Here is a 12987-nt window from a genome sequence, read left to right on the forward strand (position 1 = left end):
AGAGGGGCGGCGCGGCCAGGCGCGGGGCCAGAACGCTGCGCGGGCGCGGCGCCGGGAGGGGCAGATCCACGCGCGGGACTCACCACCGCGCTTCGCCTGCAGCGTCGGGCCGGCAGGGCTCCGCACCAGCAGGCGGAAGGGAGGCGGCGCCCGGAAATGAGGCGGCCGGAAGTTGGCGGGCGCCGGCTCTCGCGAGACCGTCGGGGGCGTGGCCCTGGGCCGTCCTCCTGTAACCACGGCGGCGCGGCGGGCGCGGGCCGGGCGCGGGCCGGGCACCTGGGTTCGCGCCTGTTGGGCGTCGCCGCAGGGCTCCGGGGTCCGCGGGACCGCAGGTGAGGACGCCAAGGGCTCGCCGCTGTGCCTGTTCCCCTCACCGTCGGGGTGCGGCGCCGCCGTATGCCTCGGGACGCCCTTGGTGCGCCCGCCGTAGTGTCCCTCCCAAGCCTGGCCTCGCCCTGGAAACTGACGCTCGCTGTGCGGACGGTGGAACATAACGTGAAAGTGTGGTCACCTTACGCCTGATGGGTCCTGAGCTCTGCCCTGAGGTCACCCTGGCAGGATTGGGGGTTCTGAGCTGTGCCTTGGGATCACCCTTGCAACACTGGCGTCCGGATCTGTCCCCTAACGTCACTCTAGCGTGCTTGGGTACCTGAGCTAGGCCCTGGGATCAACCCTGTGCCCTTTGGTATCCTGAACTGTGCCGGGAGATCACATTTGTATACTTGGGGTTCATGGATTGAGCCTGGGGTCATCCTTGCACACTTGGAGGTCCTGAGCTGTGTCCTGAGATGTCTCTCTTGTGCCCTTTGGTCCTGAGCTATGCCCTGCTGTCATTCTTGCTTCCTTGAGGATCTTCAGCTCTGCTCTGGGGTCATCCTTGTTCTCTTGGTGATTCTGAGCTGTGCTGTGTGGTGACCCGAGTCCCTGGATTCCTGAACTCTACCCAGTGGCTACCCCAGGTTGACCTGAGGTTACCTTATCATCACCCTTTTATACTTACATATATATATTTTACTTCTCAGTGGCCAGATCCCATCTCTGGTCCTGTATCTGCACTAGAAGTGGACCTCACACACAGGCCCTCATGTTATGAATTAGCATCTCATCCAGCAGTTGTGGTCCCCAAATAGCCCTGCACTTCTCTACCACCCTGTCTCCAGAACCTGTGTCAGCTGCAGAGCTGAGTGTGGTGGGCATTGCTCTCTTCCCGCTACTCACTGCTTGTCTGTGGACTCAGTGAGGGCCTGAGCCCTGTGGTCTCTGCGGATGTGCCCTCTGTGAGTTTGGAAACATGAACCACACTGGCCAGCAGGAGAAAGGCCAATCAAGGAAACCTATGTTGAGGGATGCTTTGGATTAGGCAGCTGCACAGATAGGAGAGAGTGTCTGCTGTCTCAGTTTCCCCCCACGTAGCAGGCCTCTGTTAGATTTGGTTTGGGAAAGGAAAATGAGGTCAACCAGGATTGTATCTTGTTTTAGAACAAGGCCAGCATCCACTGGCCACCTTGCTCTGAGGGGCATGCCCAGCCTCCAGAAGGGACAAGGCTTCTCAGGGACAGGGCTCAGAGCTCAGCCACAATGAAGGCCCCTGGCTGGGCAGGGCCTCCTCCTCAGAGCTCAGCATCTCAGGAAATCCCAGCAGTGAAGAACCACTCAGTCTTGCTCCAGGACAGTGAGGAGGCCTTGCCTTTGCAAGGGAAGGAAGCTCCTGGTGGGGCAGGACCCCTGACATGTTCTCAGAAGGATCGGCAGCAAGGGGAATGAGACTCTCACAACAGACCTTGCCTGTGGCCATGTTGCATGCGCAGGGGCTCAGGGTGCCTGCATCCTTGGGTTGGGGGAAACTCCCACTGACGCCAGGGCCCAGAAGTCAGGTTCTGGCCCCTTCTCAAAGCCTGGCTCTGGAAGCCCTGGCTAAGCCCCACATGAGCCTCTGGCCAGCTGCACTAGCAGCCTCAGCAGCACAGAGGAGGAGGCCAGGCCTCGAGAAAGGTGCAGCCTCCCTTTGCCTCAGGGAACACTGAGGGACGAGGTGCTCCAGGCTGGCATGGGAGAGTGGGCAGGAGCTGGTGTGCTGGATAGTGCAGCGCTGGCAAGGCAGACAGCGCAGAGGGGGTGTTTGCAGCGTGCCGGCTCCTGCTGACAACAGCATGTCACCCAGCACCTCCTGAGTGCACAGGCCAGCACCTGGGGGTGTCAAGGTAGAACAGGGAGAGTCCTGAGAGCTTCCAGAGAAGGAGGGCGCTGGGAGGTCATCACCTGCACTCTCATGTGCCTCCCGCGACAGCGAGGGGGAGCAGCCATGCCTGTGGAGTGCCAAGAGTGCACGCACAGGGAGCTGTGCAGGTGCCTAGGATGAGGGGTGCAGGCGATGTACCCTGCCCCCAGTGCCCTGCCTTCTCTGGGCAGTGTCTTCCAGCTTTGCTCTTTCTGCTGCTGGGTGTGGGTGTGAGTAAGGCCTCTCCCTCTGGGGAACACTGGCCTCCTGCAGAGCTGCTGTGGAGAGCAGGGCGCAGGAGGAGAGTGGTGGTGCAGGTGGAACCCACGGTGTGACGGCATGCCCCGCAGCAGTGGGGACTTCAGGGCCCTGGTGTTTAATTTTTCAGAGGGCCCCTTCCTTGGCAGATGTAGTGGGCAGAAGGGGATCTTCAGTCTGGCTCTGAGAGGGCGTTGGGAGGCCTGGAGACAGGTCTGGAGAGCAGGGTGGGGGCAGCAGGCTCCAGAAACCACAAGGCCAGGCGTCCGACTCGTGCTCACGATGAGAACAGGGAGCCGTCAGGAGACCTGAGCTAGCGCTCAGCTGCCCACACCCCAAGTGTGGTCGCAGGTGGGGTGGGCCTGCAGTGCTTCTCCGTGCCTGGGCATGGGCTCCCCTACGTCCCAGGCACGCAGGGGCATTTGTGCTCTCACTGTGCGTGGCAAGGCCTGCTTCTGTTCAGGGTCTGTGGCAGATGGCACATCTGGGTGGCTGGTCCACCTGCCGTGACCTGTGAGTTGTAGACTTGCACGAACCCACACTTCTACCACTCTTGGCTGTACTTGTGACCAGCAGGCAGGAGGCGGCCGTGGGAGGCTGTGAACCAAACGAGTCGTCTGGGGATGAGAGTGGAGAGTGAGTGTGCGCTGTGGGGACGGAGCCCGGGGTGTGGAGCCATCACACAGAAGGGCCCGAGTGTGAGCGTGCCAGCCTCGCGTCTAGGTCATGTGGTCAGCGCAGCAGTCCTCTCACGGAGTCCTTCACGCAGGGGGAAGGCAGCTTCTGTTTCCAGGAGCCACAGGAGGAGCCCCTGCCTCAGAATCCCAGCCCTGCCCAGCAGAGGACATAGAGGAGAGCCTGTCTCCCTGCCCCTCTCGAGACCAAGCCACAAGGAATGCACGCGCAGGAGCCCTTCCTGGTCTGCACTGCCTGCCCCCCCCCTCCAGGGTTCTGCAAACCCACTGTGGACATCTCCCTGGGGGCCTGCAGGTGTCCAGCTGGCCTGGGCTTCCTCCGTGGACACTCTTCCATGACCCTTGTCATGCACCTGCCCTCATTCTTCTGGGTACTGAGAGCTCTCAGGCAGCAGTCAGGCAGTCCCTCCCGTCCACTGGTGAGGCCAGGGCAGAGGACCCGCAATTCCTGACCCCCACAGTGCCCCTGCCTCTGCTGGGGAGTGACGTTCCCCAAGGGGAGCCCATCATTGAGATCTGTTTTTGTTTAGAAAAATTCGCAAGATTTCTCTTTTTAAAAAACGTCTAGGCTTCTGATAATTTCACAATTGGGTCCCACCAGAACACGGCCCGACTGTCACAATGGACAATGTGGACTACTTTGTTAAAAGGCCTCCATTTCTGGCCACAAAGGGAGGGGAGGGAGGAGTCGCCGGGGCAGCTCTGGGATCCCTGCCCTGTGGAGGTGCCAGGGCTGGAGGGACCCTGAGCCCTCCTGTCCTCAGCATGCTAAGGACACTCTGGGCACTCTTCACTCTGCATACTGCAGTAGAGCCCAAAGCTAAAAGCAGCAGCACGTTGGTGCACGTGGCTTCTGTGTAGCTAGCGCCAAGTCCCGTGTGCCCCCCTGCTGCCGATAGCAGCTGCTGTGAGATTATTTTGGGTGGGGAAGCCTCCTGGCAGGTGCTGAAATACCCAGCCACTGCTGCAGGCAGGCCCACCCTGCCTTTCCCCACTACCCTACCTGCCTTCTCCCTTCCCTACACATGGGATTTGGGAGATGATGCCAGAGGACACTCTGGGGTCTCCAACACCTTGCCAGATGTGACTTCAACAGCAGCCACCCACTCTGCACACACATCAGGAAGGGAGGGACCTGAAGACAGAGGAGGAGTCCTTCTGGCCAAAGCCACCAGCTCAAAGTAAGTCGAGGCTTCACTGGCTTGAGGCGAGTGCGTCTGCAGACTCTGTGTCAGTGCTGGCCCGAGGCCAGCGAGTCCCTGTCTGCAGTGCTCGAGGTGAGCGAGGTCTGTCTGTACTGAGCAGGACAGGCTCAGGCCTTAGGGCGGCTGCAGGGCACCTGCCTTCACCTGAGGCTTCCCTCCAATTTTTGTTTGTTTGTTTAAATCTTTGGAGGATCAGTTTTGTTCTAAGATTTGTGACTTATCAGGCACCACCTCTGCTATTCTTGAGTGTGGCAGGAAGGACAGGGAAGAGCAGGGCAGGGGTGGCCAGGAGAGTGCAGTCTGATGTCTCTCTCAGGGGGGGAAAGAGGCCCCTGGGCCCAGGCAGCTCCTGAGTCTATGCCCTTGATGTCCTGCTGTGAGGCGGGTCCAGGGGCTCAGTCCTCTTAGCTGTCCACTTGCCTTAGAGCTGCTTTTTCTCCAAGTCCAGGGCCTTTCAGCCTCTGGCCAAGGGCCATGTTTCTGGCTGGCCTGCAGCAACAGGGCTGCAGGGAGAGTCGCTGTGTGCGGCTGGTAGGCCCTGCCTCCTGCCCTGTGTCCTCAGGGGTGCAGGCTCCGGGCCCAGCTGGGGGGACCCGACAGAGGGAGTGTTCTGAGCATGTACCTGGGAGGACCTGCTGCTCCGCCTCCCGCTGCGACTGCTCATCCCAGAGCTGGGTGGGTGGGCACGGGGACTTCGTGGGGGCTGTGCTGCAGGGGTCCCCACATGCAGACTGCAGGGAGGAGGGGCAGACAGGCCGCCCTTGTGCTGCCCTTTGCCCTGACTGCTTGGCCTCCTCAGGCCGCTGGTGCTCACCGGGCAAGAAGGGGAAGGTGCCAGCGGCAGGCTCTGGGCACTGGTCTTTGGGAAGCGAGGGAAAGTGGCAGGCTCTGCAGGGCGAGGGGGAGGCCCGGACTCTGCACAGACTGTCTGAGGGAACTGGGGAAGTTCTGCTCCACCCGGGCGGGACTCGCATGTCCACCTCTGCCCCTGAGAGGAGATGGTGGGCCAGTTTCACCTCCCCAGAGCTGCCCTGCCGGATGTCCTCCAGGACCTGATAATGGCACAGAGGGCCTCCTCCTGGGAAGAGCTGGACCCCGCCCCTGTCATCACCTGGCTCTGCCGCCAGCTCTGAGCAGCAGCTGCACCAACTGAGGTTATGGCGTAAAGACAAGCCCCAAATCAAGACTACCAGCGTCCAAAGACCCAAACCAGCACCACCAGAGCCCCCCAGGAGCTGGCTCTGCGCCACCACCACGAGCCCCCGCACCTGACGGAGAGGCACCAGCCGCAGCCAGGCCTCACGGGGCAGGTGTTTGAGATTCCCTCCAGATGGCTCCTCCTCAGGCCAGAGGAGAGATGGCCCCACCACGCCTGGGCGCCACCTGTAGGAGTGGCCTCAGTTTCTGGCCTCCAGGACCTCTTCCCCGTTAATAAGAAAGGAGGCCAGAAGATTTCACTTCAGTGGGTCATGGAGACTGATAACTCACTGTTAAGAGATTTAGATTTGCAGGATCCTTCAACGGCCTTTTCATTCCAACTCTGAAAGTTCCAGTGACTCCTTGACCTCTAAAGCCCTGGTCCTGTCTACACTCAAGGGATCCAGTTCCTTTCTCTGTCACCTTGGGAGAGTGGGGGTGGGAAGGATGGCAGTCCTGTGCTCACATGACGCTGTGCTCCCTAGACACTGCAGAACCTCCTCTGGTTTGGGTCTGAGGTGTCCCCAGGGCTCCCGGTCAGGCGGGCGTGTTCAGAGGTGAAGAGACCTGATTACCAGAGCTGCAGGGGACGGGCCCCTCCTGGGTGTGGACGGACTGGCACTGGGGCAGTGGGTGGCTGGAGGGGCGGGTCACGAGGCTCCTGCCCTGGAAGGGTGCACCCTCCCGGGCCTGCCCTTTCTCCTCTGTTCCTGGGCACCCGCGCATGGCAGTGCGCTCCACCTGCCCTCCCTCTGCCACCATGTTCTGCTTCGCTTTGGGCCCAGAGCAGTGAGCCGCTGACCACAGACTGAGCGTCTGCCGCGGGGGCCAGAACAGACCCGCCCTCCTCTGGGTCCTTGTGGCTGTACTTTGCTCACAGAGGGCCGAGTGACACAGGCACGTTGTGAACACCTGTGGGGCTGAGAGGAGGCAGCTGTCGTCACTTCCTCCCAAGTCTCCCCAGATTTCTTGTCAGAAAACCCGGATCCCAGAAGGCAGCGCACTGATATATTCCCAGCCGAGGACAAAGCCTGCCAGGCACGAGTCCTGCGGCCAGCATGGACGTTCTTCCCACAGAGGGAGACCTGGAGGCCTTCTCAGAGGCCCCCGCCCCTCCAGGGCTGCCGTGAGTTCCTGGGGTGGGCAGTTGATTGACAGGCATCGACTTGCCCATCTGCAAGATGCAAGGCCAAGGAGGTTCAGTGTGTGGAGAGGGCTGCGTTCTCACGTGGTGGAAGGTCAGCTGCAGGCCCTCAGCCCTTTCCTTTTTCCTCTTCTGTGGTCCTAGGGACGGAACCTGGTCCCTGAGGGTGCCCGGTGAGTGCTCTACCACTGAGCTACATCCCAGGCCCTTGTTATTTTGCTTTGAGTCAGGGTCTCGCTAAGTTGCTCAGGCTCAAGTGTGTTACTTCAGTGCTGGGGCAGGAGCAGGGGGAAGGCTCACGGTTCAGATCAAGGCACTGGGGAGTTAGCTGTCCTCATTTCCGTTTTGCAGATGAGGAAACAGGCTCAGGGAGGTTGAGACTTTCTGCTGAGATCCTCTTCTAACATCCTAGTTTCCAGTCCTCACTTGCCCACGCAGTGTACCTGGGTCAGACTCACACACATGTTGCGTTACCCACCTTCTAGGTACCTGTTTAAGGCATGGTTGCAACAGACACAGACATTCAGACAGGCTGATTAAACTTATTTAGGCATCTAGTCCCCATTGAACTCATCAATACAGTCTCTGCTTCCCCAAATATCTGCGACCCACCTTTAAACACTCACCAGGGGATTTTTCTAGAGCACCTAGTCAGATGGGTGTTTTGGTCATCTTGAATTTGACTTTAGTCTGACTCCTGTGTAAGGAAAGGACAAATGGTCTGCCAAGATTGGGTTGAACACACAGACATCACACCCAAGAGCACAGGGAACCCACAATGTGTTGGCTACACAGCAGACTGGGTGAAGCTGAAGGTAGCATTAGTGGACTGGAAGGTTTCCCTGAGGAAATTGCTCAGGACGCACCACTGAGAATGGAGAAGACCAAAAGTAGGAAGACAGCTTTGGAAGTCCCGAATGCCCCCAGAAACCAACTGGAACCTGAGGGGGAGAGTAGGAGGCGTGCAGGAGAGCCAACAGGGAGCTCTCTCCCAGCCAGGACCACCATTTCCTGCTCAAGCCCACAAGGGCTTCCTGACACCCTGACTCAGCATTTGAGGAAGGGGATCTCCAGAGTCTGTGGGGAAGAAGAAAGGGAAGGAAAAAGGAATGGGTGTTGACGGAATGCTACTGTGTCACACACTGTCCCATAGCTGCCCATGGGGTCCATTTGCTCTGAGGCTGAAACCTTTGATCCCATTTGTCATGGGGCAGAGATTCTTTGTATCTCATTGGTTTGTGTCCCTCTGGTGCTTAGCGTGAGGACATGCACTCAGCAGGTGCTCAAAAAAGACCTGTCTCTTGCACCCATACCTTGAATACTGTTGAATGACCATAGACTTTGAGCCCCAAAGCAGCTCCGCATTGACTTAGAGGGCAAGAATTTACAGTTTAGAACAAGTTGACCCTAGAGCCTACCTTGTTTTTCGGTGCTTAGCTATGCTTGCATGCTTCCTATCATGTTTGAATCAGAAGGTCACCTGTTGAAGACCCGATGCAGCATTGTCCAGAAGTGGGGCTTCTTGGAAGGGGCTGGACCATGAGAGCTCTGATCTCACAAGTAGATTAATTTATGGCATTTGTAGCTTAAAGAGCTATTGGTTGTTGGTGGAAACTTTAGAGGTGACCTAGTGAAAGGAAATGGGTCTTTGGGGGTGTTCACTTGGATGTGCCATCCTCCCTCTCTCTGCTTCTTAGCTATAATGAGGGGAGCAGCTTTATCCTACCACATTCTCCCCACCATGGGTTTTACTTGCCAGGGGCTCACGTTGATGGAACCAAGTGACTATGGTCTGAAACCTCTGAAATTGTTTGACAAAATTTATTTTAGGTTGTTGTTTTCCGGTATTTTGTCAGAACAATGGAATCCTGACTAATATGGAAAACTGGTACTGAGAGGTGGGGTCGTTGCTGTTATTCTACCTAACCATGTGGTTCAGAAGCCTTTGGAACTCACTTTCAGGAAGAATTTAGAAAAGTTTGAAAAAGCATCTTAGAAAAATCTTAGAATTTTATAAGTAGAGCTTAACAGATGGCTCTGGTGGTATCTCAGAACACCGGAATGCTGGCAGGGATGTGGGCATAAGTCTGCTGATGAGGTTTCCCAGAGGATGAGGACTCTGGTGGGAATTGGAATGAGGACATTGTGTTCCATTTTGACAAAGACCTTGTCTGTCTGTCCTGAGACTTCTGTGAGGCTGGATTCAAGGTGACAGAATGATCTGCTGGAGGACATTTTAAGACAGCGTAGTGTTCAGGCTCTGATGTGGATATTGCTGGCTGTTTTTATTCAAGTTCACAGTGAGAAACAGGAGCTAAGGCAGAGCAGAGAGTTTGGAAAACTTGCAGTTTGTTCAGAAAAGGCCATGTTTGAAGGTGAGACCCAGGTGGGTATGGTTGTTGAAAAGGTTAGCACCATTAAAAGCAGTCATGTACTTTGCACCAAGACAGTAAGAAAGATGCCTTGTGGACAACTCAGGAATTGGGAGATCCCACCCATAGAAGGCAAACTCATTTAAAAACTTTGTTTGGATATGAGAGCTTGTTCAGTGATAGCTAAGGATTGTTTCCCTAGAATTTGTTTCCCAGGATGCGGCCGTTAGGGTGCTCAGAGGCGCTGTGGTCTCAGAGGAGGGCCCCACTAGTCCTCCCCCTGTGGCGGACCTTGCTGTTGTCCACCTGGTGCTGATTTTACAAGGTCACACAGGCTTCCACAATTTCAGTGGAAAGCCTGGGAGGCCAGCCAGGGCCTGGCAGGGGAGAGTCTTTGTGGGCAGCCCCTAGGAGGCCATGCAAGGAGCCATGAGAGTGAGGGAGAGGCTTTGGTGGAGTCAGAGATGCCAGGAATATGGAGCGTATGCTCAGGAAAGCTGAGAGGGGCCTTCAGTGCTGTGAGGAGAGGCTGCCCAAGCCCTTCAGAGCTCCATGGTGTTGCTGTGTGCCCTAGATGCCAAGCATGAAGATAGGAAGCCCAGCATTCACGGTTGCCCTGCTGGGTTCTGCTCTTGCTTTGGACCAGTTCCTCCTACTGTTATTGTTCCTTCATTTTGGAATGGGAATGTTTGTTATGAGTCTCAGAGGAGACTTTGAACTTGGGCTTTTCAGCAAGGGTGGAAAAATTAAGACTTGGGAGACTCTTGGGGGATGGATTGAACACATTTCGTATTGTGAGGAGGACATGAGCCTGTGGGGCTGTGCAGAATACTCCAGTTTGAATCTTGAAGGTTCCCAAGGCCTGTGTTGAAGACTTGGCCTCCAGCTTGCAGCACTATCAGGAGGTGGTAGGATTTGGGGAGGCAGAGCCTTCAAGGTTGGAAGTCAGAAGAGAGATCACTGGGGTGTGACCTTGAATGGGATGGTGAGACCCCACCCCTTCTTCATTCTGCTCTCTGCTTTCTGGCTGCCACAAAGTGTACAGCCCTCTTCCCCCACGTGCCCCCACCATGATGTGCTGTGTTGCCCGAGGGCCACTGCAGTGGGCCCAAGGGCCTGTGGATTGAATGAAACCTCTGAAACGGTGGCCACAGCATCTCTCCTGTCTTTAAGTGGCCTCTCTGAGGTATCTTACAGTAACGGTGAGCTGACCAGCAGACTGGTCTTGGACAACACTGCTCACAGGCATGGTTTCAGGTAGAACTTCCTGCCTGTACCAGGTCTTCCTATGGAGTGTGCATGACTTGAGCAAGCCAGTCCTGCTGGATCCACTCTCTTCTGCCCAGAGTTCATCTAGTGAATGCCTGTGTAGACACGTGAAGCCTGGTGGTGTCACAGGGCTCTGTTCACCCTCAGGGATGCAACCGCAGATGTGCAGCTGTGTGTGTGGTCTGAGAACTCGCGACATGTCAGGCTGGAGAGGTGCTGACAGCCTCGTGTGTGCTCAGGGGCAGAGTGCCTCTGGGAACCGGATGTGTACACTAGGGGACAGTTCCAAAGATGGTTGGAAACTGGAGGTTTTCCAGGAAACTTGCTTTGACTGATTTAACTTGCTAATAGGAAAACCAACTGAGATCCTAGTTCCACTGATTCCACTTTAGTTCTATTCCCTGTAAGAAAGCACCCAGGGCCTCTGCCACTGCACTTGGTTGCATGCTGGGCTCTTGGCTGAGTGGATCAGCCTTGGTCCATGGCCTGCATGCCTGCCTGGCTGCAAGTTCCTCCTGTGCAGGAGCTCCTGCTGCTCCTCAAGGGGCTTTTGCTGCTGTGGTCCTCCCAGTGTAACAGGGCCCCAGTTCAATCAACAGCCCCCTCAACTGAACAGTGTGGTTTTGATGTGATGTGTCCCCCCAAAGCTCATGAGTGAAACAACGCAACAACATTCAGAGGTGAAATAACTGGGTTACGATAGCTTGGACCTCATCTGTGAACTAATCCTCCGAGTGGCAATTGAATGCAGTTAGGGCATGGCTGGGGGAGGTGGGCACTGGGTGCATACCTTTGGGGTATATATTGTGTATCTGGTGAGTAGAGTGAATCTCTGCTTTCTGACCATCATGTGAGCCACTTCCCTCTGCTATACTCTTCACCATGGTGTCCTGCCTCAGTCGAACCCTAGGAATGGAGCCAACTGTGGACTGAGAACTCTGAAACCGTGAGCCCCCAATAAACTTTTCCTCCTGTAAAATTGTTCTTGTCAGGTCTCTTAGACACAGCAGTGGAATAACTGACTAAAATAGACAATGAACTTGAAAAAGAGATCCAAGGATCCCAAGTGGCTAACTGAGCCAATTCAAGAGTAGAACCTGAGAGCACTTGCAGATTGTGGGGTGGTACACACTCTGTGTTCCTGGAAGGAGTGAGCACACACTGAGCTCTGCAGCCCTTTTGGGCTTGGTCCTGACCCACCTGCCAAAGCAGATGGGCGCTGATCCCTCATTTGTCCTGCTGACCTAGTAGGAACCTAAGTGGATGGCTCCTCCCCATGCCTTGGGCACACTGTTGCAAACTGCTCCTGAAGCCAAGCCCCTTTGTCCTGAGTTCTTTCCTGGTGAATTTTTGTTGACCAGACTCTGCAAGCAGTGAGTTCTGCTATTGGCAAGCTCTGAACGCAGCTGGAGTGCCGAGAAATCAGTGTGGGTAGTTTTCAGTGTAGCTGAGCACCATTGATAAACCCAGCCTGATTCCCTCTTCAAATTGGGAGCCGTCTCACCACGAAGGCATAAAAAGCTAATTTAGGCTTTATATAAATTACTGCGAATTCTAAACTTGCTTGGAATGCCTGCCTGCCCGTGCCTTGAACTCACCCATGGCTGGCCTTCCCTGGCCAGGTAACAACTCTCTCTGAGGCTCTAATGACCTTCATAAATTCTGATGTTGAGGCCAGCAAAAATGTAAACTAGCCTTTGTGTGATGCTCCTCAGAGTTCTGTTATCTGTGACCCCCCTTGGTGTAACCTGGGCTATAAAGCTGCGCTTCTAGAAAGCCGAGGGGCTGTCTTGTTCCCACGGTTTTTGTTGGGAGAGGCAGCCTGGTCGGTCGAAATAATAAGCTTGCTTTAATTTGATTTTAATCGGAGTCAGTGGTCTTTTCTTTGTGTCCTTGTCTAACACGCTCAAGGAACCATGGGGCTGCTCGGAAGTGCAGGGCAATGCCTTCTTTTTTGAAGGTGTCAGCCAGGGAGTGCGTAGGCAGCGGCTCTTAAGGCAGTGAGCTGGACTGCACCCTTTTAGCATGGGGATCCCCGTCTTGTGGAGGGTCCATTGGAAGGACTCTTCTTGTGACTGCTGGCCAGCTTTGCCTTTCTGGAATACCACCAAGGAGCAGGGCAGGCTGCACTGGCCAGTGGCTGCAGCCCCGGGGCCTCTGACTCCTGTCCCCTGGCAGCTGCAGCTTGCTCAGCCCTGTGCTTGCTGTGTGTAGCGGGTGTCAGTGAACGGGCATGACGGTGTGTGGGCAGGGAGCCGCAGGGTTGCCATGACGGCTCGCAGCTCAGCTGTGCTCCTTCCACCTGTGTGCGCGGCTTGGGGTCACTGGTCTTGACTGCTGCTGCACTGGCACCCAACATCCCAGTCCCTCCCGCTCGAGAGTCCACCTGGCTCTCCCACCTGCTGCCGCGTGGGGACGCAGTGCTGGGAGGGGTTCTGGAGGGCGTTCTCTTCAGGCCGCGGCTTCGCGCTTCTGCCTGTGAGGTGTGGCTCAGGCACCCAAGACCCACACCGAGCCTTCTCTTGCTAGTTTCCTGCTTGTGCTGAGATTTTTTTTTTTTTCAAATTAATTAGAGTGGAGTATTCTATGAAGTCCTGCTGGGAGGTTGGACGTCCGTTTTCTTCTTGTG

At 56.1% G+C, this 12987-nt stretch overlaps 2 protein-coding genes across 17 annotated transcripts in view; one reads left to right on the top strand and one right to left on the bottom strand.

Annotated features, from left to right (window-relative positions):
• Positions 1-190, bottom strand: part of CUNH6orf120 (chromosome unknown C6orf120 homolog) — a 4446-nt gene extending 4256 nt beyond the window's left edge. Inside the window, exon 1 of the mRNA XM_015498587.2 lies at positions 84-190. The gene's annotated coding sequence lies outside the window, so the exon portion shown is untranslated. The remainder of the gene's footprint in view (positions 1-83) is intronic.
• The window catches only part of Wdr27 (WD repeat domain 27), a 153030-nt gene continuing 140119 nt past the window's right edge, over positions 77-12987 (top strand). For 6 of the 16 annotated variants that reach the window (XR_007348608.1, XM_048805776.1, XM_048805780.1 and 3 more), the window contains exon 1: positions 82-332. Coding sequence is in view for 14 of the 16 variants with exons in the window: in XM_048805776.1 (XP_048661733.1) it covers positions 157-332 (176 nt within the window). In the remaining 2 variants the exon portion in view is untranslated. Of the gene's footprint in view, positions 333-12987 lie in introns of all 16 variants that reach the window. The other 10 variants (XM_048805770.1, XM_048805772.1, XM_048805773.1 and 7 more) reach the window with 4 other exon arrangements.

The sequence above is a fragment of the Marmota marmota genome, unplaced genomic scaffold (assembly GCF_001458135.2).
Source record: "Marmota marmota marmota unplaced genomic scaffold, marMar, whole genome shotgun sequence".
NCBI lineage: Eukaryota > Metazoa > Chordata > Mammalia > Rodentia > Sciuridae > Marmota > Marmota marmota.